General features: G+C 32.7%; 2 protein-coding genes across 14 annotated transcripts in view; one reads left to right on the forward strand and one right to left on the reverse strand.

The window, feature by feature from the left end:
- The first annotated feature begins 1,738 nt into the window (after positions 1-1,738).
- Positions 1,739-27,937, forward strand: part of LOC105343501 (scavenger receptor class F member 2) — a 45,275-nt gene continuing 19,076 nt past the window's right edge. The window contains exons 1-4 of the mRNA XM_066089004.1: positions 1,739-1,832; positions 23,025-23,231; positions 23,941-24,210; positions 24,487-24,873. Coding sequence (XP_065945076.1) covers positions 1,775-1,832; positions 23,025-23,231; positions 23,941-24,210; positions 24,487-24,873 — 922 coding nt within the window. The 5' untranslated portion in view covers positions 1,739-1,774. The remainder of the gene's footprint in view (positions 1,833-23,024; positions 23,232-23,940; positions 24,211-24,486; positions 24,874-27,937) is intronic.
- LOC117689737 (uncharacterized) lies at positions 3,847-21,937 on the reverse strand. 13 transcript variants are annotated; one of them, XR_010715156.1, is made up of 12 exons: positions 21,534-21,937; positions 21,201-21,319; positions 19,744-19,865; positions 18,766-18,912; positions 18,294-18,504; positions 12,566-12,655; positions 12,121-12,213; positions 10,452-10,544; positions 10,143-10,217; positions 9,352-9,409; positions 8,340-8,423; positions 3,847-6,576 (listed from the first exon to the last, which is right to left on the reverse strand). XR_010715156.1 is itself a non-coding variant. In XM_066089132.1 (11 exons), the coding sequence occupies exons 7-11, from the start codon at positions 12,173-12,175 to the stop codon at positions 8,411-8,413; spliced, it is 312 nt and encodes a 103-aa protein (XP_065945204.1). In that variant the 5' UTR covers positions 12,176-12,213; positions 12,566-12,655; positions 18,294-18,504; positions 18,766-18,912; positions 19,744-19,865; positions 21,201-21,319; positions 21,534-21,937; the 3' UTR covers positions 8,338-8,410. The 13 variants fall into 13 exon arrangements, 10 of the variants coding, with proteins under 10 accessions (XP_065945204.1, XP_065945196.1, XP_065945150.1 ...); XR_010715155.1 differs by having other exon boundaries at positions 10,125-10,217; XM_066089132.1 differs by lacking the exon at positions 3,847-6,576 and having other exon boundaries at positions 8,338-8,423; positions 10,125-10,217.

The following is a 27,937-nucleotide window of genomic DNA, read 5'->3' on the forward strand; positions in this document are numbered from 1 at the left end:
TATTAGTCTATTTTAGAGCTTTTGTTCATCTGCTGAATCAAAAATATGAAAAATTCCTAGCCAAAAAACTATGATTTCAAGACTTGGGAACAAGAAAGAAGAATGAAAATTAAGTTAGCAGGTAGCAAACTGGATAATATACACACTCCTGCTTTCATGGCAGTTATAAGTTATAAGTGACAACACTTGTGCAAAAGCTGCAGCAAATACACTTAAGACCTTTGGATATAGTTTTGATGAACTGTCTTTAGTAGAGAGGGTTGCTGCTGCACTAAAACCTTACATGAAGGCAACAAACTGTGTTTGTGGAGACAAGTCACCTACACTTCACAAAATTATACCCTTGCTGATAAAACTGTCCAAATGTGTAGAAATAAATTCTGAGGACCCAACTTTGATCAAGAAGATTAAAGAAAAAATGAAGTCAGAACTTCAGAGGAGAACAAAAGTCAGGGAACTGGCACTAATGGCATGTATGCTAAACCCATTCACGAAAGATCTGAACTTTTTACCCACAGAAGAACGCCTTGATGCACATTAGCTTCTTTTGAGAATTGCCTTAAATTCAGATAAAAAAGCAGCAAAAAAATATAAGAATAAAAATGAAAAAGGGATTGATGCAGAGGGAGCCTGAATTAAGAGGTGGATGGACCGCCTAAAGCCAAAAATTTAAATCTAGGTGTTTGTGATGAATTTCTACAAGATATTGTGTGTGTTGGGAAATATGTTAAACCATTGAGAGATGTCATAGAACAGGAAGTAGGGAGATACATTGGAGCTTCTCAGTGTGACACAGATTTAACCATACTTAAGAGGTGGAAGAAGAATGAAATTTACTATCCTAGATTGAGTGTTCTTGCAAAGAAGTATCTTGCTATTCCAGCTTCATCTGTGCCAGCTGAGAGAGTATTTAGTTTAGCCGGTCACTTGTTCAAGAAGAAAAGAGCTCGTCTCAACCCATCCAACATTGACAATATTATTTTTATGAATAAAAACATGGAGTTTTTTGGTAAATTGACAATTTTGAATAGTGAACACTGAACAGTCTGACTTAGTATTACTGTCAGTAATACTTCAATAATGTAATTGTTAGTTGTTTGTAAGTTACCAAATTACCATATGAATGACTGAGTGTGTCTCAGTTTCAGAGGTTCTTTACTTTTTTGACTGTTTGATTAACTTTTAAAATCTGCTAGGTTTTTTTCTTTGATTGTGTGTAATTAATAAAAAAGTGAAGTCAGGAATACTAAATTTATAGTTCTGAATTACTGTTGATGATAAAATGCAATGTAACCACTCACATGTGTTTTAGAAAGCAAGAAACTAGTACAACATAAATATATATATATATTTTTTCAAGTCTTTATTTGAATTTTAATTAAGTACATGTAAAGCTTTAAATTTTTAAATACAAAAATTTTGTGGCAAGAAATATTAAGTAAATTAAATTACAAAAGGCCAAATACCAAGTTAGTTAATTGTATCTTGTTTATTAACATTTATTTGGCATTAACCTAAAAAATATAGAAAATTCCGATTATAATCGATAATTAGTTAGTTGTGGGAAACCAATAATCGATTATGAAAATCTCACCGATTCCCATCACTATATACAGCATAGAACATATCCTGTACAGTAAATGCAGACGCTACAATGCTGTGTCTCATAATGTACAATCATTGACAAACATGACCTCTTTAAATGTAAAAAAAAACTATCTTAGGTATAAAGCTTTAAGATTCAAACAGGCTGAAAATAACTTCCTGTTTCAAAATGCACACTGTCGTATTGACGTTCTCTGCCCTGGTTTGGACTTGTGTATACTGTTACAGTAGGTGTTTTTAGTTCTTTAGAATTTCATTCTAATAGACGGTTTTATGCATTTGGTTAAATTGTGATTTTAAGCGTGAACACGACTCGTAAAAAGCTGTTTACAATTGTATCTGTTGTCTTATCTCCGACCAGAAAATCATTATTCGTTCCATTAGATCGACTACATTTACCTGATTCAGTTAGACGCATTTTATACATGTATAAGTTGTATCTGTATGCATAGTTATACATGTTTACATTGTGCTTTACTGAAACTAAGTTATGCTTGAAATATACATGTACGTATGAACTTTCGTTATCCAAGATCATTATTACAGAGGCCATCAAGGGACATAAATGCGGTAACGTTGTGTACTAAATATTAAATCTAACGCAGAATAATCATTTAATATAGTTAATTTTTTTAATGTGCAATGATGCTGTTTGTTTTAAAATAGCGTAGACAAGTGGTGCTATTCAATTTATCGGAGAGTCACGAAGTTAAAAAATTGGGCCACACAGATTTTCCACGGGTCTGTTGAATTTTCCCCAACCCACGGGAAAAAGATCGGTTTTGGGAATGGTTATATTACTAATTATAACAAAAATTCTTTTTGACAAACGAGAGACGAAAACCCCGTCATTATTATATCAACAGTCTTTAAATTGTTATTTATAGCTAGCGCAGCTCGCCAGCGCGCAGCGCTGGCGAGCGAGGCGAGCTCTAAGAACCAGTGTGCGCGGGGAAATGAATGAGCTAAACCTACAGTTCATCAAAACAAAAAATTTGTCTACGTCCCATAATGCTCTCTAATGTTTTCCCCCGTTTTGCTATGCCAAAAATGGCCGACTTTTAACTCGTAATATACGGTGACTTAAAGTTTGAAGACACGTGTTGAGTACCGTATATGCTTTGGCGAGACTCTAAAAGATTTGTTACATGCTTCTTTACTTTCGTATTGAGTCAAGAAACGTAAACAAAGACGAACGAAGTTATTGATGACGTCACAGTGCACTCGCGCTTTATTTCTCGCGATAAATTTAGAGGTGGATCAAACATCTGTAATGAGTGTACTGGCTATTTCAGTATAGACTGTAATACCTGCCCCGTTGACATATAATTTGTTTCTAATTTTTTTAATATAGAGATTATATATATATATATATATATATATATATATATATATATATATATAAATCTGATTTAGGCATTGAGGAGACCATACCCTAAAATGTAGTTTAGGGAGACAATATACAAAATTTTTATATGTGCATATTTTTTATTGCAAATAGTCATTTAGAGGTCTTCAAGATTCAAATAACTTTACATGTGTTTTAATTTTTCAATATATCTTGTCCTTAAAAAAATACAGCAAAAATGGTCTCCTTAATATTTTGTTACTCTCTCATAAGGCTTAAGGAGACCGTGCATATATTTTCATATATATTTTTTATGGCTTAAGTAGACCATTCTTTTTTCCCATAATTTTCATGATTTGCAAGTGCTCTATCATTTTTTATCGCCACGCAACATAGAATTAAGATATAATGCAAGGTCACTGTGTACATGTGCATGTATATGTAAGCTTTGTTAATATCTCACATAGTTGATGGTGTGGACTTTTAATATTCATAGATGGTCATTTAGAGGTCTGTGGAATGGCAATAATCTCACATCTGTTTTAATTTTTCATTACTATTAGCCCTTAAAAATATACTATATTGTCCCTCTAATATTTTGCTACTGTCTTATGCGGCTATGGGATACCGATAATACATTTTTATTAATATTACTTAATTAGGGTTTAGGTAGACCATTCTTTTTTTTAACCATAACATTCGTGATTTGCAAGCCCTTTAATTATCACTGTCCGGTTTTTTTTTCGCATGTCACGAAATTTGCGAAAATGGGGAAAATATGTAGCATTTCAAATTTGCGTCCCTACTGAAGATTATCTTCTCAATTCAATCTATTCTACATGTATCCTAATGTGTTTTAGAATTTCACATTAATAAATGAAAAAACAAAAACATTTCAAGTTCATGAACAAACTTTACTAATCATCAAAACTAATTTCAAATAGATTTCATTTATAATTTATGGACCAGGGTGTAAACATTAGTTCAATTTTGAAAGTTTAAACAATTAATCATTTCAAATTTATTAATAGAGCAATCATTTCCATTCAAAATTCAGTGTACATAACATGTCCATTATTTTGGTGAACTTGCAGTTCAATTACAACAGTTTCATTTTTTTCTGTGCAACAAAATCATGTATGTAAGGATCTGTAAATTTATGAAATCAAAATATTCATAATCTATTTTCAACCTTCATATTTCAAATTTCATACATTTCAAGAAAATAAAGCTTTTAAAATTGATTTACTTAATATTCTTCATAATTCATATATAACAATAAAAAAAGGTGATCAAAGATCACGTATTGAATGAACCATTCATTAATAAATGTTAATGAATAACATTGATAATAAGTACACATGTAAGAAATTGACAAAGTTTAAAAGTTACTCTGGGAGCAAAAATGACTGATCAAATGCATGGCATAAAAAATATTAAAGGACGAACAGGATTATGCAGCTAAAAAAAATTCAAAATGTTCAAACATAAAGACATTAGGATGTCGTCTGCAATACATATCACGTTTAGGGGCCACTTTCTTGCCTTATAAGAAACAAAGGTCATCACAGATTACAAAGCACCGAGACGAGGCATCACCTTTATAAAGCATCACCTTTATGAGACCACCTTTATCATATTACCTGAAAATCATAGTTAATGATCTTAGATATCTATGGATACTGTTTCGAAACAATATCATATTACTATATCATATGTTAAAAAATTGGATAATAATCATATGTTCATTTCATATATTAATATAAGATACACACATATAATAATAAAAATAAAATACTGTAATAAATAATGATGCAATATGATATTGTAACATATGATATGACATAGTGACATGTAAAATAATATTGTTGTATTTGATCACATAATACAATATCATAATATATGATACAATGTCATATCACATAATACATCACAATTTTGTAACACATTATATTATATTGTATACTTAAGTATGATATTGTATGATATTATATCATATTTGATACATAATATGATATTGTATCATAAGATACAATATAACTTGATTCAACATTGTATCAAATCATATGATACAATATCATGTGATACAGTAATATATTATATAATACAATATCACTTTATACAATATCATATCATATGTTACAATATTATATATTCCAATATCAAATAATACTATTTCATGTGATAAAATAATATATTATATAAACCAATATCATTTTATACAATATCATATCATGTGATAAGATATTATATATTACAATACAATATTGTATCATATTATACCATATTAAATATGGCAATATAATATGAAACAATAGCATGTGATAAAATAGTATATAATACATTATCATTTTATACAACATTGCATCATAATAAAAAATACTTTACATTACAATATAATGATACAATATCATATCATAATGCACAAAAATATTGATACAATATCCTACTAACTTTTTATAATATAATATATGATATAACATTGTATCATATAAAACAATAGTGTATCAAATCTGACAATACTATATCATATGAATCATGTTATATCATTTAACAACAAACACATCTATCAATCAGGTAAGAGTGAGGTAGGATATTCTTTTTAAACATCCTTAATAATAGAGATCAGGATCTGAAACTGAAGCAACCTCTATGATTCATTTATATTATAGTTAAATTAACTATGCAAGCTATTGTCTATAAATCATGTGACCTGTTCCAAAATAACTAAACCTCATCCAGCATCCAAAACCTATGACTCAGATTCGGCATTCAAGCCTGCCAGATGCATCAGTATCATAAGACGCATCATCAATTCAAGTTTGGTTAAGTTAGGACCAGTCATTACTAAGATATATTTTTAGCATCCTTGATTATGAAGATCAGGCTCTGCATCTAAAGCTACCTTTGCAATTCATTTATATTATAGCTAAATCAACTATGCAAGTTTGAAATAGTACTAAATAAATTTAATATATGACCTGTTCCAAAAAACATAACCTCATCCAGCATCCGAAACCTATGGCTAAGATTCAGCAAACAAGCCTTTCAGGTGCATCAGTATCTTAAGATGCATCATCCATGCAAGTTTGGATCAGTAGTAATTTAGAAATTGCTATCAAAGGCCACCTGCACCAAAAACTTTAACCTGTTCCAAAAACCTTAACCTCCAGCATCTAAAATTCATTGCCCAGATTCAGCATCCAAGTTTTTCAAGTTCATAAAAAGGTCCAGATGCATCATCCATGCAAGTTTGGTGAAGATAGGACAAGAAATAACTAAGATAAAGGACCTGCAACAAAAACTTTTACCAGGTCCGGACGCCAACGCCAGCAGTATAGCATAAGTTCCCCCGAACTTCGTCTCGGTGAGCTAAAAATAAATTATCATACATGCCCTACGTCTTGTTGTTACATTACAGTTACATTATATGTAAAATGATGAGATTCATGTTTGCTTTTTCATTGATTTCATTTCATTTAATTTTTTAAATGTCCAAAGTCTTGTTGTTTTTCTCTCGTTGAAGATTTTAGATCTTATCTTCAAAAATTTGGTCCTCTCATCAAGCCGTTCCAATGAATACATTTCATGTTTTTCCAAAAACTCCTGGATTTCTCTTTTACCTTGAAAAGATTTTAAAAATAATATGAACAATCAGAATTATTATATTGTTACATATTCATGTAAAAAGGATACCTATGTATAGATTCAAGGCATACCATACTCTGTATGGTTTTTGCTTCCACTACTTCTTGCTGAATATTTTGATTTTCATAAATACATTCATGCTCGAACTACATTCATCCACTTATATGTCAAGATTATCTGTTTTGAAATGCCCCCTCTACCGCTTTAGGCTTCAATACACAACCCAAAATAGAAAGCCTATAGGGATTTTGCATTGCATCGGCCATGAAATAGCCTGGATGACATAATTGAAAAATTGTATGAGGTATTTCAAGTGGGTTCCGAATGGTGAAAAGATGTAAACATTTCACATTATAAATCTCCATGAGAAATTTGTTTCTATTCCTGTAACGGTCACCTGAGTAGCATATAACCCATACCCAAACTTGTCGAGGAGTCTCATATATGCATTTAATTAATTAGGTTTTATTCTGGAGTAGAAAAATTATAAATTAGTAATGACGGCCACCTCCCTGCCTGAAATCTTTCAAAAAGAACTGTGAAACCTACAATTTTGGCAAAAAACTTATAAGATCGGGTCTACAAAATCATGATTTCAGTTTCCTTTCAGGTGTGTGGGAGTAAAAAGGATAATTTTTTAACATTATATGCAATAACACCTATACATCCATTTTGGCCCTGCCCTAGAGTTAAAACCCATACTCCAGGGGACATGAAAATTAAAATTTCAGTAGAGGACTTCCTGGTAAACATAATTATAGGTCAGTTTTTTATACAGATGTGTGAGAATAGAGAAGAAAATGTTATAACATTATATGCATTAACACTATATTGCCTCCCCCCCTCATGTCCTGAACCCCTGACCCAGGGGCCATGAATTGTACAATTTAGGTAGAGGAGTTAGTGGACATCGTAACCATGTATTCAGTTTTTTGCCCACATGTGTGGGAGTAGAGAAGAAGATTTTTTAAGATTTAAAACATTTTACTATATGGCCATATTGGCCCCACCCTAGAGCCTGAACCCCTGACCCGGGGGTCATAAATTTCACAATTTTGGTAGAGGGCTTCATGGACATTATAACCAGATATATATATATATATTTATATGGGAGTAGAAAAGAAGATTTTCTAAGATTTAATACATTTTTACTATATGGCCATATTGGCCCCACCGTAGAGCCTGAACCACTGACCCAGGGGTCATGAATTTCACAATATGGACATCATAATCATGCATTTAGTTTTAACAAATATATATGGGGTAGAGAAGAAGATTTTCTAAGATTAAATACATATATACTATATGGCCATACTGGCCCCATTCTAGAGCCTGAACCCCTGACCCAGGGGCCATGAATTTCACAATTTATGTAGAGGGCTTCATGGACATTATAACTATGCAAACAGTTTTTTCCTAACATGTGTGGGAATAGAGAAGAATACTTTTTAAAATTTGGCTCTTTTTTTGCAAATTTGGCCCCACATGTGGCGCCCCAGGGGTAGTAGAGCCATGAATTTTACAATTTAGATTCCTCTCACCATAGAGATGCCTCACATCAAAAATGGTAATACATGTAATCAGCCCTGTAGTTTTTAAGAAGAAGTTAAAAATGTAAAATTGTTAAGGCACGATGCACGATAACGGACGAAAACGGATTGCAATAAACTCAGGTGACCTAAAAATTGCTAATTCATCAAATTGTGGATAGATAGACCAAGCAACAAATATATATCACCTGAGCTGCTTTTAGTCTTCTTGGCTGCAACTGGGCTTGCAAGAACTTTAGTTCCATTATCATCTTCGATCTCAAAGAAGCACTCTGTAATAACAATATCATGAATATCTTACTTTGCAAATACTAAGGACAGGCATGCATAAAACGTAATGAAAAGAGAAAACATTATGGATGGGTTTTAATTATTAAACGATGCAAATCAATGTACCATTGTCATCTTAAATAAAGAAAGAAAATTATTGAGAAAAGTTTTTATCATTTCAATAATATGACTTCTATTACCCCCCCCCCCCCCCCCCCCCCCCACCACTACCACACACATATTCACACAAATAAAAAAAAAGACTGATCACCTTGTGGTGTAACATCCGATGCATTTGCATTTCCACTATCGCAGGGTTTGGACATCAAATCTTCTCATGTGATTCAGGTGCTGTACTTGGACCTTTAGGATTGTGCACATGTAACTCCGACACTCACCCTTTTAGATAAAATTTCAAAAATGTATACAAATACAAAAATTATTTAATGAAGAAAAAAGAAAAAGAAATACATACACAGTGATTTACCACACTAAAGCACTGCCCATATGCAAATGTGGGGGTATTTTACCCAGTTTTAAGCTTAAGTGTAAATTTTCCCTTACATGTAAATAATCCCTTTTACAGTATTGAAAGTGGTACTCAGCAAATGTTATTAAACACTTTACATTTTCATTACTATCTGAACATTTCTTGAAAGTCAAATGGAATTGTGCACTACAGCCTCTGTCACAAGTCACAAGGAAATAACTCCATCTATACATTGTCATTCAAAAGCCAGAAGCCTAACACCTAGCTACAATAATGTAGCCCTCTCCTGTTTTTTTTTTGTTTTTTTGGGGGGGGAGGGGGGGGGGGGGAGTAAACATCAGTTATAAAAAATCGGAGAGGGCTACATTGTTGCAGCTACATATGTATGACTATCCTATTATCAAACAAGAAAAACATTCACAAAATAGATTGAAACAAACCTATCAAGTTGACTTCTTTCATCACAGGAACTGAGAGAGGGAAAACAATGGTATGGAACTGCAAAAGATCAAAGAATCGTTATTGCATAAATAAAGTTTAAAACAAGAAATCTTTTAAAGAAACAGTTGCCCCTTTTGTGGCTTTATCAATCTTAAAATGATTACTTTCTTTCACAAGTCAAAATTAATTATTCTTACTAGACTTTGACCCGTGCGTGCACGGGTTGACATTGCATATGATATCGGACATTCACTACATCGACGCACCGTATTGTTTACAATTACATAACCAAGCTTTAAGCCTACAATAATGCTATTAATTTCACTACACTCTACTTAGTTATAATAATCTGACAGGAATGCCTCCCATATACCTGTAATGTAGCAGAAAATTGCAGAATCGCTCCGAATCGATTTTTGAGAAAAATAATGAAGTTGTATTGAAAATAACAGTCAAATTATTCATAACAAACCATTCTGAGGCTGTAAATACTTTTCATCTAAATATTTAATTCATATTATTGAAGGAATCAACACTTTTTTGCTCGCTTCAAAATTACACACCATGTTGATATTCGGATCTCTTGGGATTTTACTCTAACACAGTGTATTTATATTTAGGAATATTATTACATATAGGAGAATTTATTACATCCATTACATTCCACTCATATCATGGAAATCAAATGCATTATCACAGCATTAGGGAGACCAGACAAACATGTTAATTGTTATACATAATAACGTTGCAACTTTGATTCTAATTCATTTACTTTGTTCAAAATGCTCACTGTTTTCTCTGAGGTTCAAGATGTCCTGTTTTTCCATTGCGTTGCGGCTAGCTCTCAATAAATCTGTGGTGGACTCTGTATAAAAGTACTAATATATTGTATTGTAAATACAAGCTTCAACATTTACTTTTTAAATCATTGCAAATTTTATTCCTTATGACTAATTAAAATAAATATTACAAATATATTACCGGTACATCCATTACATTCCACTCATATCATGGAAATCAAATACATTATCCCAGCATTAAGGAGACCAAGCCCCAGGATCACATTATAACAATGCAACATTTAGTTTAATTCATTTACCTTGTTCAAAATACTCAGTGTTTTCTCTGTGGGTCAAGATGTCCCGTTTTCCCATTGTGTTGCGGCTAGATCTCAATGAATTTGGGGTGGACTCTGTAAAAAGTACCATATATTGTATTGCAATTTCAGGTCTCTAAGTTTACTTCTTTATATCATTGCTAAGTTTATTCCTAATGATTAATAAAAATAAATATAACAAATATATTACATCCATTACATTCAACTAATATCATGGAAATCTAATGCATTATCACAGCATTAGGGAGACCAGACGAACAATTTTATTATACTTTCATGTTAAATGTTAAATACTGAAATCTGATTGGTTTAGACGCAGTTGGTAATCCGTTCTATTACCCTCAGCGTTAGCAACACACTTGGCAATTGGTAACACAACGAACTGTTACATGCGCTTAAATTATGAGCGTACGGTTTGTCGTAGAATTTACTTCATTTCTAAATAAAAGCAGTAAAATTTTCTTTAGAAATAAGACATTCAGTAAAATAAAATAAATAGTGCCTGTTTGGGAGGGTATCTATTGAAATTGACACCCCTCGAAAACCATTGTCAACCTCCGCTCACTGCTTTACCTTAGGGTCAAGCTGTCCTGTTTTTCCATTGTGTTGCAGCTAGATCTCAATGAAACTGGGATGGGCTCTGTAAAAAAGTACCAATATATTGTATCATAAATACATGCTTCTAAGTTTACTTCTTTATCTCTTTGCAAAACTTATTCCTAATGACTTATACATGTACTTATAAGTATAACAAATATATTACATCCATTACATTCCACTCATATCATGGAAATCAAATGCATTATCACAGCATTAGGGAGACCAAGCCCCAAGATCACGAGCAATCTTAGACTTGAGTAGTAAATTGTACACTGCCAGTGGCGTAGCTACCATGTATGCTTATATGCCTGAGCATGCACATCATTTGGGGGAAAAATCAGTAAAAAAATAAATAAAGAAAAAAAAAATGTAAAAAAAAGAATTCAAGTATTAAGGCCCATACTTAGTTATTCCATCAGCCCGTTTCCGTCACTCGGTCCTACTTTATCCGAAATCAATGCTAAACAAAGACGTATTAAGCACCAAATATAGCCACACAATATGGTCTTAAAGTACCATATTAAAGAAACAGTACACAATGCATGTACCTAAAAAGGCAACTATTTATTTTGCAGTTGAACTTAGTTTTACACATTTTAAATTTCCCCGATAGAATATCACAGCTTTATTGAGATATTCATTACCATAAACTATGTGAAAATGAACTTAAGAATAAAAGCTTTGAGTGGGTCAAAGGCAAATGTCAAAAAAAAATTCTTCTTTTAACTTTTAATAAGTTTTGTGATTTTATTTTATGCCTAAACTATAGCCAAAACAATTTTAACTGCCTAAAAATAGGCTTAAATAGTAAGCATTCCTTTCAATTTCTGCTTTAATTTTTGGTGTTAAAAATCGTCAGAATCCATGAGCTTCCAGGGGCTTTCGCCCCCTGGGCTTTGTCCTGGACCCACTGGGGGCCTCATGGTGGCCCCCACACCCCCTGCCATTTTAAGCATGCACTTCGTTTCAGGTCTAGCTACCCAACTGACTGTATTAATGTTTCTTGCTTAAAAACATAATAACATTGCAACATTGAATTTAATTCATTTACCTGCTTCAAAATGCTCACTGTTTTCTCTGAGGGTCAAGATGCCCTGTTTTTCCATTGTGTTGCGGCTAGCTCTCAATGAATTTGGGGTGGACTCTGTAAAAATACCAATATATTGTATTGTAAATACAACCTTCTACGTTTACTTTTTTAAATCATTGCAAATTTTATTCCTAATGATTAAACAAAATAAATATAACTGTTACAATATATTACATTCCACTCATATCATGTAAATCTAATGCATTATCACAGCATTAGGGAGATCAGATCAACATGTAGATTGTTATACACAACTACATTTCAAAGTATATCTAGTTAATATAAATGGATTTACTTTAGTCTGAATTAAAATGACTGGGCTCTCAGCCTCTTGTTCTTTCAGGTATTTTTTGCAAAGTGAAAATGGACTGCAGATGCAAAATTATTCTTTAAATAATAACATTACCCAAAACCTTCTTATTTTCATCTGATTCAGAATCAGAACTTGGCGAGTAGTTTGATACACTAAATGGGTCAGAATCCACATCAGAGGGAACTGAAAGAAATTAAAACAATATAGAAAATTTTCTTTCATAAACATTCATCAATTATTAGTTTACCACATTTGGTAATTGATGTTTCTTTTTTATAAATCTGACAACAGACCACTAACTAAATCAAACTTTTCAGCCATGGTACAACAACACTACTGTACCAATATTCAGTGAAAAATGAATTCCAATTCAGATTGATGCTTAAATTAACTAACCTACCAAATCTGATAATTCTATGTAAATGTATATTTTTCAAGAAGTACATTCTGTAAACAATTTGCAAAATATACATATTTACTACAGAAACAGATTTTGTAATTTATCTAACAAAAAACAATTTTGTTCTGCAAAGGAGACTCTCCACATTAGTGACAGATTCACAATGCACACTGACTTATATTAATAGCTTTTTGTTGGCATGGATGTTAGCGCGAGTGGGTCATGATGTGGGATGAAGTTGGGGTGACTGGAGAAAACCCACGTGTCCAAGCAGGCGACCAATGTACCCTATCATATACAACAACTGTCGATCATGGGGATTAAACTTGGGTCGCAGTGGTGATAAGCAGGTGCATTGTCCACTGCACAACTGGACACCTCTTTCAAGCTTTTAATTTAATAGTGCTTGATAATGAAAACAAAATAAATCTATTCAGGTCAGCACAAGAACCGTATATAATGTTAAAATTGAAAGAAAATCAAACAACTATAAACAAAACTAGAGCAAAGCTCGTTGCAAAGCAACGAGTGGGTCTTCTGTTCATGTCGGAAGTAAAGCTGGAAGTTCCTGTAAGAAACAGAGCTCTTAAACCAATAACAAGAGAAACGATAATAAAAAGATGAAAAAAATCGAATTATTCCTGGTACGACTTAACAAAATCCGAATGATTTTAAGTACGAATTAACAAAAACCTTTCTGATTTCAAGAACGACTTAACAAAAAAAATCCGAATGTGTTCAAGTACGACTTAACAATATTTTTGGTACGAGTTAATTTTACTTTGAACATAACGCTATTTTCTTAACAAAGAACGTGGAATCAAAATTTCCGGAAAACTCAATTTTTAAATTCCAATATTATTGTAATGCAACGTCTGATTTTAAAACGGATTTCAGTTTAAAATTAAGCATAAAAAAGGCTTCTTTGTTGCTTTATGATTAATATCAAATTATTGGTGAGAAAAAAGTTATTATAAAAAGACTTAATAGCCCTTCTGGCACCTAATTTGAGGGGTCAGCCCCTTTTTCTTTATATCAAATAAAAGGTATCGTTAATTTAAACATCTTTTGTTCTACAAGTGTTCACAAATTGTAAAACGTTATCGAGATATCTAAACAACTGTGTTTTAGGGGCTGACCCTTTAACCCCTTATCGGGGCCACTAACAACAAAATTGTTGGTATCATATTGTTAAGAACATTATTTTGAAGAACTTTTGTTCTACATTGCTTTTCAAAATATTTCTCCTTTTTCAGATATTAATGATCAAAGTTTTCAACTTCTGGCCCCTTGAAACCCCAAATTACGTAACATATGACTTTGGTATGATACTGTATAGATAAACAGCTGTACAATGAGCATTTTTGCTTCTATAAATAATAACGAAATATTTTTCAGTAAAGACTTATTATAAAAAGACTTTAGAGCCCCCTTGGCCCCTAATATGAGGGGCCAGCCCCTTTTTCTTGATATCAAATTAAAGGTCTTGCAAATATAAACATACTTTGTTCAACAAGTGTTTAGGAATTGTTTACCTTTCTGAAGATATCTGTATAAATGTGTTTTAGGGGCCGACCCTTAAACTCCTTACCGGGGCCACCAACAACAAAATTTTAGTTTTCGTATTGTTGAGAACATTATTTTAAACAACTTTTGTTCTACAGTGCTATTCAAAATAGTTCTCCTTTTTCTGATATTAATGATCAAATTTTTCAACTTCTGGCCCCTTGAAACCCCTAATTACGTAACATATGACTAAGGTATTGAACTGAATAGATAAACAGCTGTTCAGTGAACATTTTTGCTTCTATAATTAATATCAAAATATTGTTCAGTAAAGAGTTATTATAAAAAGACTTTAGAGCCATCTTGGCCCCTAATATGAGGGGCCAGCCCCTTTTTCTTGATATCAAATTAAAGGTCTTGCAAAATTAAACAACTTTTGCATTACATGTGTTTACAAAATATTTATACATCAAAAGATATATAAGGAAATGTGCGAAAATTTCGTGAAAAAATTTGGTGCTAATTTTCAGGTTCAGGCGAGCTTTGAGGCCTTGAGCAATTTTCATAATTGGAAGCATGGGGGTACATCTACATACATTCATCTACAATCCCTGAAAATTTCAAGCTTCTATCTTGATTAGTTTTGGAGGAGATGCGTGGACAAAATGACCCTTAAAAATTTACAAAATCGTCAATATCTGAAACCGGAAGTGACGTCATCATTTGAAAATTTAATAATATGTAGCACCGATCATGCTTTATCAGTCCTGAAAATTTTGTGCATATCGGTTGTATCGTTTTTGAGAAATAGCGCTCCAAAAAAGTCAGAAAAAGAAAAAAAAGAATAACTAGACACGATCTCGTTGCGAGCAACGAGGAGGTCTTCCGTCCGATTTTTGGAAGGAAATTTAACATCATCGACTTTGATTTTCGACAAAAAAACATGATATGGAAAAAAGAGTGGAGAACTAATGCTTTTTTGTATCACATTTTATAACTTCTCTTATATTGTTTTTTTAAATACTTGCATTTCTTCAAATTAAGATAGAAAAGATTAAACTTATTTACCTCTGGCTCCTAAAAAAACCCTTAATAGGTAACGCAAGAGAAAATCATTATATTGTTAGGATATATAAACGTATTATACCTAATTCAGCTTAAATAACCTTTCACAAAATAGCTCTTAGTAAAACGCTATAGATTAAAGACTTTAGAGCCCTTTGATCCCCTAATTTAAGGGACCAGCCCCTTTTTCTTAAAATCAAATGCAAGGCCATTTCATTCTGAACACATTTTGTCAACAAATGTTTAGAAATTCGTTACCGTTCTTGAGATATATAGGAAAGAAGGTTTTAGGGGCCGATCCCTTATATCCATGTAGGGGTCTTTTAACGAAATTTTGAAGGTTGCATTTTGTTAAGAACATCATTTTGAACAAATTTTCTTCTGTACTGCATTTCAAAATATTTTTCCTTTCTGAGATATGGGTAATCAGAATTTCGGACTTTTGGCCCCTAAAAACCCCTAATTACATAACACATGATAAAATCATTACATCGCTTAAATACATAACTGTGAGATAACCATATTTGCTTCTATAACATTTTACAAAATATCCCTCAGTAAAGGGCTATAGATAAAAGACTTTAGAGCCCTTTGATCCATAATTTACGGGACCAGCCCCTTTTTCTTGATATCAAATAAAAGGTCACTTAATTCTAAACCAATTTTGTCCAACAAGTTTTTAGAAATTTGTTACCGTTTTTGAGATATATGAGAAAGAAGGTTTTAGGGGCCGATCCCTTATCTCCTTATAGGGGCCGTTTAACAAAATTTTGAAGGTTGCATTTTGTTAAGAACATCATTTTGAACAACTTTTCTTCTGTACTGCATTTCAAAATATTTTTCCTTTCTTAGATATGGGTGATTAGAGTTTTGGACTTTTGGCCCCTAAAAACCCCAAATTACGTAACACATGATAAAATCATTACATCGCTTAGATACATAACTGTGAGATAAACATATTTGCTACTATAACATTTTACAAAATATCCCTCAGTAAAGGGCTATAGATAAAAGACTTTAGAGCCCTTTGGTTCCCTAATTTAAGGGGCCAGCCCCTTTTTCTTGATATCAAATAAAAGGTCACTTAATTCTAAACACATTTTGTTTAACAAGTGTTTACAAATTCGTTACCGTTCTGGAGATATATGAGAAAAAAGATTTTAGGGGCTGGTCCCTTATCTCCTTATAGGGGCCGTTTAACGAAATTTTGAAAATTGCATATTGTTAAAAACTTCATTTGAACAAATTTTCTTCTGTACTGCATTTCAAAATAGTTTTCCTTTCTGAGATATGGGTGATCAAAATTTTGGACTTTTGGCCCCTAAAAACCCTTAATTACCTAACACATGGAAAAATCATTACATTGCCTGGATACATAACTGTGAGATGAACATATTTGCTTATATAACATTTCACAAAATATCGTTTAGTAAAGGGCTACATATTAAAGACTTTAGAGCCGTTTAGTCCCCTTATGTGAGGGGCTAGCCCCTTTTTCTTGATTTTAAAAGAAAGGTCTTGTAAATAGAAACTATTTTTACGTTACATGTCTTAACAAAATATTTTTCAGAAATTAGATAATTAAAGAAAACCACAAAAAATTACAACGTTTTTTAATCCCAATTTTCGGGTCCAGGCGAGCTTCAAGGAAAATGGCTTCTTGACAAATCTAAAACAAGCAAGCATATCTACAATAACCACTCTGTCTTGCATATAAATTTCAAGTCTCTAACTATAACGGTTCCTGAGGAGATGCGTGGACAACATCATGCTCCAAAATACAGGAAAAAGGGAGATAATTCAGAAGCGGAAGTAAATTTTCAGACAGGAAGTGGGATGCAAAGAGATATTCACCAAAGACATTATCCTTGTAAAAATCATTAAAATCGATTGAGAAATGGCTGAGATATTAAGGGTGTCTACCAAGGAGAAAAATAATAATAATATAGAAGAATGAGAACCCGTAGAAAAACAGTAAGGTCTTCCGCTGAAGACGGAAGACCTTAATAAAGAAAAAGAAACCGTAGAATAACAAGAGGGTCTTCCGTTGGAAACGGAAGACCCTAATAAAGTGAAATAAAACCTAACAAAACCATTACCAAAATCAAAAGGATCACAGCCTTTTCTGAAATCAATCAAAACTAGTACCGGTAAAAACATGTACCTACATGAACAGGGGCTAGTGTTGTCACGATGATTGAATTTCAATCAATGATCAGTTGAAAAGGTTGTCGATTTATCATAATCGATTTTAGATTTTATAATCAATTATACTCAGTCTGGGTTTATTACATTAATATTATACCTATCATTTTGTTTTCTAATCTGTATTGAATGAAATGAAAACTGTTGTGAGCTGGGGGTTTTCTTCAATCTCAAAAGATGTGTAACATTCTACCTAATAAAAATACAGCAAAAGTCTTATACGCTTTTAAAAGGAAGTGAAAATAGCACTTATATATTTTAGATTATACATAGCATAAAATTTAGTGCCCCATATTATTGAATTTAATATAATTTGTTACCGATTCGATTATTGACCGATCATCAGATGGCAAGAGACAACCAATTCTGCTGATTAATTGATCACGATTTTTAACCTATTTAACAACACTAACAGAAGTTTTAGGCTTGTTTTTCAATAAAAACATATAAATTATCTATTCTGATACTTTTTAAATTCTTGAGAAAAACCTATTTTTTAGATTAGTTTAAAACAAATCAATGTACGAAAAAATGCAAAAACAAAACCAAAGCCAGATAACAAGATATCCAAAGCCTGATTGTAAATCACTAAACTCTCTCTTAATAATTATTTTTTGTGTATAATTAATCCAACCATTTTCCTACCTTGCTGCGCCACCGCAAGCTTTTCCCATCACAACCATAGTCATATACATGAAGTATCTCTTCCCCAACCACAATGTCTCTCTTAGCAAACAATCATAGGTGTTCCCTTCCATAATACACTCTGAATTTATGGTGGAGTTTGCATCGTCCTTGCCATCATTTACAAACTGGCAGATACATGTATGGTTGTTCACTCCTGACAGCATCAATACTACAGTGTACATAAAAAGAAATCAAACCTTAAATAAGAAGCATATAATTACTGGTATTTTTGCTTGACTTAATTAGAATTGTTTATAGTTATTTCTAGAAACATTACTGCCATACATAAATGTTAAAATATTACATTTAGCTGCAGGTCTGTATCTCCTGGTCTGAAAAAAAAATTTGGATAAACGTTGCTTCAATTTTTTTTTTCACATCAGGAGCTACATACCTCCAGCTTCATGTAAATATGTATAAATCGTATTACCAAAGTTCTTTTCCATTATATTTATAGATAAATATTTTGTTTTCTGTGCTTGTCTTCAATCTCTCCTCCCCATCCTGTCCTGTTAATGTTTCTCCTGCAGGAGAAAATCTCCACTGACATGACTGGTTGTGCTAATAACTCCAAAACCTACATTAAAACCACAAGCACCTGTGTGAAAGCATTGTTTATATGCAAAGAAAACTTTTGGATTCATAAACATCTACATTAAGCCCCATTCACAATTGGCGTACGAGCACTTTACAACTCTTTGCGATCGGAATGTTTTAGATTCGCACGAGCTCTCTCATATATTGCATGAGGTCTCGCATTTGTTGCATGCGTTTTAGTGCTTGCATCAAGTCTCCTTAAAAATTGTGGACATGCACACTATTCAGACGCGACTGAATGTGATCCAAATCATCGCAGTGCAATGCACGAACAATATATAGTACGAACATTTTACAACATTTTGTATACTCGCAAGACTGCAGGTGCATGATTTTTAAAGGTCATAAGATGAATCGCTGCTGTAGAGAGAGAGAGAGAGAGAGAGAGAGAGAGAGAGAGAGAGAGTTGAATGTGATAATAGTCTACCATATATCATATGTGCATGTTCTAGTGAGAACATACATTAAATTGGTAAACAACAAAATATTTACAACCATCGACCATTTCTAATGCTATCATGTATGAAACATGTCATGTTATTCTAATAAATCAACAATTACAGGGGGAAGGGCGCCCCGGGTGCGCATAAACATTAAAATTAATACAAGTATCAAAAAGTAGTTTTAAAAGTGTTGCTACATTGGTCATGCTTCTTGATTGAATGTTCTTGAGAGCACATTGTGCACAACGCTGTGTAATCAAGACATATAATGTTTTGCCTGGTCAACAGATCACACTCAGCCCAACGGGAATCTGCAGACACATTGTTTACATTATTATTAATCATCAAAAGCCAAAAATTTTACAAACCTGATAATATCCGAAAAGCCAAACGAGAGTGATACTATGATGTCACATTTGTAAATGTGGGTCACAATTGTAAATGTGGGGTGAGCATCCCGGTTGTAAACATGGAGGCCTGACTATCTTACCTATAATATTAAGTCAATTCGTACATAGAATAGTCGGCTATCTTTCCACTATACAAGTGAAAAAGAGCAACTGATCTTAATTTGCTTTTAATTCATTTAGGTAACAAGGGGTACATGTACATATATCTACATTACGTACATAATTAATTTAAAACAATATTACTGGTACATATAACTGTAATATAGAAAATTCTTCATGTCGATCTATTTACATAAAGCGACATTCTTCGGTTAACTTTTCTGTCCATTTTCAATAAACTAGCTATATAATTACAGGGATTTTTCAGCCTTTTTTTATTTTGAAAATGCCAATTTTTTTGGAATTGGGAAAATTGTATCGACAATTTCATGCAGTTGGGAGAAATCATATGTTGCATACATCATGATTTCTGAATTTATTATCATAATGGAAAATCAAAGAGCTAGACTTTAATTGAATAGAATCTAATTAACTTCACAATATAGATATATGTATAATATTCCTATATTTAGTTATTAGAACAAGTCTTTTTCCCTGAAATAAACACCTTCAACACTGGTCATAAAAGTATTACATTATTATAGCATTGAATCATGATTTTTTGAAGTATACACTCTCATAACTGCAGCGGTGTGTGCATACAAATTGAGTAACGCGCGTTAGCGCGTTATGAAAATTTGTATGCACACACCGCTGCAGTTATGAGAGTGTATATTTCAAAAAATCATGATTTAATGCTTATATTTATATTTTTTTAACTTCTTGCCTTGTCTGCAAATGCGATTCATACCTTAAAATTCCTATCTTATCCTAAGGGTAAGTTAATATTAATGGAAGAGCCACAGTAACAGCCACAAGCGTGAACTTTGATTTTTGCTTGTGGCGTTGCAGTTTACAACGTTTAACGTTTGTGACGTCATAACAAAAACTCGTCAATTTGACCTTTGACTACTTGTTGCATTTAGAGGCATTTGAAGATCACAGAATTTAATGGAAAAACACAGTAGAATGTAAATATTAAGAATTTATCAACATCCCCTTTTAAATTGAGAATGTATTTTTCTGTTTGAAATATTTCATAACATTTACCTTTTACTTTTATATCAGTCTAGTGTGTGTAAAAAAAAACATGTACCATTTACAGTACTGTACTGTATACCACAAAATAACGATGTTTTAGAAAAACAGAGGAAAATCGGATTAAAAGTTGGCGATGTTTACAGCGTGTTTGGAAACTTTTATGACTGCAGTTTTGCTAAATGGGTTTAATCATTTGTTAATACTGAACATTTATGGACATTCTGGTTATTTTACGAAGTATTTTTTGATAAGAAATAAACATAAGAACTATTTACCAGTTGGGGAAAAATACTGCTATACTAATTGGGATCATAATTTGGACAGCTGCTGAAGTGAACTTATTTCCAATTGGGAATGGGGACGACTTTTGCTCTGGAGAAGGTACTGATAAATCCTTGAATTACATATTACATCAAACGTACAGTGGAAATGAAAATCATGCTTTTGTTGTTAACTTCGTTTCGAATGTCCTCGAAGATTAATCAACATTAGGTGTAAAATAGTCAAGTTGCACACATTATCGCCCTATTTTATTTGAATATTTTAAAAAAAAACTTCATAAAAACACTACTTTGTTCAATTGTAGTAGGATTATCAAAAGTACTTACCATAAAATGGCTTTGATTCCTAAAAGGCAACACGCTGGCGTTAAAAGGTCCATTGTTTTAACCCGAGACGTTCCGAGAGTACTCGGAACAAATGGCGGAGAGCACTTGCCAAATGTTCAAACATGGTCAAGAAATTAACGACTTTTTTTCTAGTTAGGCTTTATACATAAAAAGTGAAAAAGTATTTTGAAAACAAGTTCATTTAGAATAATTAAAGGCTAAACAAATTATATATGTTAGATTTTTTGCAATATTGCAAGTTTTCGTTGGTCTCCTAAATGCAGAAAAATAGTCATTGCTAATTATACGATGGAGGCAGATTGAATTCCTTTTTACGAAAAAATATAGACAAAAGGCAACTATTGGATGTCAAATAATAGACACATTGATGCATTTTAGGCAAATATACACCGTTCATTCATTTAAAGATAAGCCAAGTACATTTTAGACAAGGTCAAAATAATACGGAGACCAAAATATGTCTCCCTAATCTACTGGTCTCCCTAATAAAGATAAAATAATACAATCGGTCTACCAAATGCATAAGTCAGGTATATATATATATATATATATATATATATATATATATATATATATATATATATATATATATATATACACCAGCAAAAGCCATACTTTACTGTCATATCGATTCATTTTTAAGCTAATTGTGCATGCATGTACAGTAGCCAGGTACAATGTAAGTATATGAGTAGGGAGGAAATAAACAATAAGACATTTTGAACTAAATATCTCTCTCTCTCTCTCTCTTTCTCTCTCTCTCTCTCTCTCTCTCTCTGTGTGTAGTAGGTTGCGCTGTATGTATCATAACCATTATCATTAGTACCTTTGGCATACTTATTGTAGGCAATACTCTCTCAAAAATTATTTGACGTAAACTACAAGTTGACAATGATACAAGGTATGTGTAATTCTTGCTGCGCCTGCCATAACAGTAGCACCGTAAAACATAGTATTTACCGTTACAATATCAAATTTATTTTTTAACTGTACAGAAACAATTTAAAGGAATACTTTGATCATAATAAAAATACTCGAATGCCTATAATGAGGAAAATAAGTCATATATCTTAAGAGTTATATTGCCCTCCTGGTTTCTATATACTTATATATAGATTAAAAACAATGCAGAAGTAATACGACGGGGGTTGAAAAACCTTGTTGTTAATTAAAAAATAGGCAAATATATTGTCAAAAGCCATTTTTCTAGGCATTATGAATGAAACAACTAAATATCATTTAGAGCTCAAGTTCAGTATGCTATTAATATTGTATGTCTAAATTTGAGGGGATATATTCAGAAAGTACTAATTGAAATTGACTACAACATTTTGTCAAAGAAGAACATAGAGTTACGTCGTTAGACGTTTAAGGTGTTACCTACTGTGAACAAAAAGGTACACCGTGAAAAATATAAAAAGTACCCAATCATTTCATTTTTACTTTTTCTTTGATCATCATATTTTACAGATAATCTCTCACGAAGATCTACTACAATCATTTCTCTAAGTTCGACCTTCGAGTCTTATTCAGCAAGCAAAGCGAATGACGGTATTTTAAACACGACTTCCATATATTGTTCACACACTGATGTTAATCAAGAGAGAGCATGGTTGCAGGTGGATCTTGGCAAACCTTACAGCATTAGTAGTGTCAAGATATATTATAGAAAAGACGGTATGAATGTTTTATTTCTGTTAATTTTATATTACCTTAATTAAGAAATATGTACAATTGACTGTCCACATTGCAAATAAAATGACAACTGGACCTGTATTTCAAAAAATCATGAAAAATAGACTTTCATAACAATTGGAAATCATTTTAATGTGAACGAGCGTACCTTGGCCTTGCTATACTCTTTGTCGAGATCGGCGGCGGACAAATTTTCCTTTCAAAAAACTAAGAAAATATCCGATTTATGATGTTGGAAATATGACATAATGTTAAAGTAATTATTCTCTTTTGAAAACAGAATTATAGTATACTTTTGTTCTTTATATACATTTGAGTTAAGGGTGGTATATGTATTTTCATGAGATTTTAACAACTTTTTTAAGGCATACATTGATAGAAACTGTTCCGTCTTCTTTTTCATTGTTAATATGACAGGATATAATGGCAAGATAAAAATACAAATACATGTAGTAATGACTGAGGAACAAAATTACTACGTTTTGTAGTGCACATTTTCAAAATGTACAATTTTTTAATATTATAATTTAAATTTGCATTACTGCACAAATATTTTGGTTGGTTTTTTTTTACCACTGAACATGACTAATGGTATGGAATAACTGTGTCATGGTAAGGATTTTTTTTGTTCAATGTCATTATATACAACATCGGACTTTAAAATCTCAAAATGTACGATGGTTTATTTTAGATGATGGAATTTCAAATTGGAAGCAGTATCGGTTCCGACAGTTTTATCTTGACGTGTCGAATATCTCAGCAGCACAAAGTTCGACGACTCAAAGAATTCGCTGCTACAAGGACAATACAACCGCCCCATCATTGCCTCCCTATAAAATAGACATACCTTGTATACACACAGTTAGATATGTTATTGTTGAGACAACGTACGACGCTCCTGAAGATGATAAAAATGGTGTACATGGGGCTATCCTTGAGATATGTGAAATAGAAGTTTATGGTAAACATTTTCTTTCAAGATTTTGCAGTTATATAAAAGTTCTTGTTCCATCAAATCGTAAAACAAATCTAAAAAGACGAAGTTAATAAATCATAAGCTTTTTACTCCTTAAATCAGCGCAATTAAGTTTTGGCAAACCAGCGTGAATTAAAAGGTCAATTATAATTTTTGTTATATATTTAACTGGTTTGTTATGTTGAATAGAGCTCCGATTTGAATTTGTTTTTTTTCCTGTTCCGACAACGATGTTGAAGTATATATTTATTTCAAAACTAGGATGTAATAAAAATTGCATTAACCGAGACTGCGATGCATTTGGGTTCTGTATCCAAGGATGTGTGGATGGATATTGGGGACGTAATTGTGATTCAGTATGCCCTGTAACCTGTATAGAACTGTCTTGTAACAGAATTACTGGACACTGTGTCACCTGTATCTCTGGGTATTGGGGATACACCTGTACATTACTGTGTTCATCATTTTGCTACGGGGGAGTTTGTGACAAAACTAATGGTAAGTGTACACTGGGATGTACACCGGGACGGAATGGGGAAATTTGTGATCGAATATGCAGCTCTGGATGTACAAATGGTACATGTGATCAACAGATTGGGATTTGTCTCAATGGATGCAAACAGAACTGGTCAGGGGATTATTGCAACAGTAAGTATAATATTATATAACTAGAGACGAGCTCGTTGCAAGCAACGATTAGGTTTTCCGTCGTAGCTGCGTCATACTTGTGACGTATTACAAAAAATTGATAGCTGACCATAGTACAATATTAGATGTGTAAACACTGAGAAACAAAGTATTATATTTCTGTGACCGCGTAGATTTTACGGTGATAGAGAATTCGTCTGGATCTGCATCGGTCGTGTGCAGTACGAACCGGGTGAGGGAATGTTGGCGTAAAGTGTATAAGGTAAATGGTTGGGGCGCGCTGTGGGCCGTAAGCTAAAACGAAGGGTAGGTTTGCCATATTCCCGAAGGTCCACCAGTATACAGTTTCAGAAAAATAAACAGGCAATTGATGCAAGATTCCACATTATTGGACGAGACTCAACGATGGCAACAATTTAACAGACAGACATGTTACAAACAAGTCGGATATGGCCAGAAGTGGCCTCCGGACTCAAGACTCTGGGAGAGTAGGACGTGGCCGGGGCTGGCCGCCGTATTCCAGACTGCGCATTGACAATTGTACATAACTATTTATAAGAATCTTAACAATGAGTATAAATTGCAATTGACAGGTAATGATATAAGTAAGCTGAGTGAAAGGTTCACAGATATAAAATAATTAAATAAACTCAATGAGTCTTTGATGTCCAAGAAATGAAAATCTGATAATTGCACAATGTTGTTTTAAGAGGTTAACAGTCCTTGAGACATGACACTCTGTCTATAAAGTCTGAAAAGTGTCAATCACTAAATAAAAAAAGTAACTATGTAAGAAATAAACTGTGAGAAAAAATTACGAAACAGGTGTTGAATTTTACAAGTAAAGTAAAAGAAAAATTATAATTGAACAGTGTATTTTGCACGATGATACTACATGTTTATGAGCAAATACAGATCTTAACACGTTGTCCCTAGTTTGATTCGCCGCATTTTATTCAAAGAGTGGGACTGTGGTTATGCCCGGTACGAAAGTAAAAAGACCATTGGCAAACGTTTTACTAGCATTTTTACTAGCATGCGGAGATCCTGGAAATTTTATAAGGGGTTTTGAAGAATAATTTTGTATTTCGAGGAGGTGGAACATGCGCGGATCAGAAAATTTTTCCGGGGTGGGGGTTGAAAAGTCAGACGGTTATTTGAGTTTGCCAAGGGATGTCCGAGGCATATTTGGTAAGTTTATAATGTACACGTAATTGAAAGAAATGTCGCTGGGGGGGGGGGGGGGGGTCTGGAACCCTTCCCCTTCTAGATCCGCGCACGGAGAAGACCGATGCCGGAAATTTTACTGTACTTTTAACCATTTTTATTTAATTATTCATGTTCATAATTATCAGAAAACCAATATTACCTTTCAAAGCAGTTAAAACTTAAAACTTAAGATACGAACCATTTAGTTTCGGTGAGTATTGCGTCCGCGTACGAAAATAATGGCAAGTTTCAAGAAATTCGGATGGACGATCTGTGTCCTAGGTCGTCCATCCGATTCTTTTTCTGACTAAAAGCTACAGACCTGCAGTTAGAGATTGTCAAACTCTTATTGATTATGTCAATTTGTTTGTCTCAAAGAATCATTTTTTAAATCAATAAAGTTTTACCTTAAAAAAAAGAAAGAAATCGGGCACAATTTTCAATGTTAGCATTTTACAATTTTATGGTTTAATAAAATTTCAAGAAACAACTCTTCATTGCTTTATCCGAAATATTGCATGAAAAAAATTTACATCGCATTTTTTAAATTACAAAAGGATATTCAAAATGAACTTGGATTAACCGCTAACAAACAGGCATAAAGAGAGACTGAGAACCAATTTCTTCTCTTTTTTTTTATATCAAAAGAAATTCAAAAATAAATCAAAATATATTTTTTCTTTGTATGCGTTAATGAAAATGTAGATCAGCAAGGGGTTCTTTTTCGTGCAAGCACCTACTTAACAGATTGTTACACGGGTCTACAACGATGAGAAATATCGTTGTGGCAATATTGTGGGTGAAGGATGAATGTGTAGTTTGTTTTTTAAGTTTATTTTTGATACATGTAATTATATTTATCTGGAACGGTTATTTTTGTTAGTTTGTTTTGTTTATTAAAGAGGGGAATAAACAAATGAGTAATTTCCAAGCGCGTAGCATCGTTTTTGAAAGTGGGGGGGGGGGGGGGGCAAACTCATTCAACAAATCTTGACAAGGAATTTTTCAAAATTTCACTCATAATTTCATGATTTTCATAGCATTTTTTTTACATGCTACCAAAATGGGGGGGGGGGGGCAACTCCATGATAATTCAATTTTTTTTATGTAAATTTTATAAAAATAGTTGCTTCGAGAAAAAGTGGGGAGAGGACATCTTTATGTCATATAACATGTGAAACTGATTTCATTCCACCCACAAGCTTGAAATAATGAAATAATTTTAAGGAAAACAATATAAATAGACGTCATAAATCCCATATCAAACGACATATTACCACTTGATTCTGTGCGTCTTTTTAATGAATTTAAAAACAGCGGCAAATTCTAAAATGTATTTTTAAAGGTAATGTTACATGTAGCTGCAAGTCTGTAGACCTTGAATGAAAAATTTCGGATGGTAGTCAATTTTTCCGGGATACAGATCGAGCGGTACATATATGCAGCTAAGGTAACTAAGAATAATTCCAATAAAATACTTTGTTGAGTAATGCAAGCTTTTAAGATTTGTATAAAATATAACACCCAAATACTTCGTCTTACATTCGCTATTTGTAGAACAAGCAGAACCAGTATCAGTCTGACCGGCCTCACCATATACATTGCTGGAATTTTATTGTCCTAGCATTGCATTGCTCTGCATGTACACAATTTCTTTTAAAAATTAAACACTTAAAGTGTTCATCTATATGGCTACACATAACGTACACACGTGATTCAAAATAACCCAGACGGAAAACGGTAAAGAATTCAGTCATTGAGTCTACGTTTTATAGATCTGGTAAGAAAACACATTGCGGGTCTGAATGTTTGTTGATATGTCAATCTATCAATATACAGTTTGTTAATTATTTTC

This window comes from Magallana gigas, chromosome 1 (genome assembly GCF_963853765.1).
Source record: "Magallana gigas chromosome 1, xbMagGiga1.1, whole genome shotgun sequence".
NCBI classification, from domain to species: domain Eukaryota; kingdom Metazoa; phylum Mollusca; class Bivalvia; order Ostreida; family Ostreidae; genus Magallana; species Magallana gigas.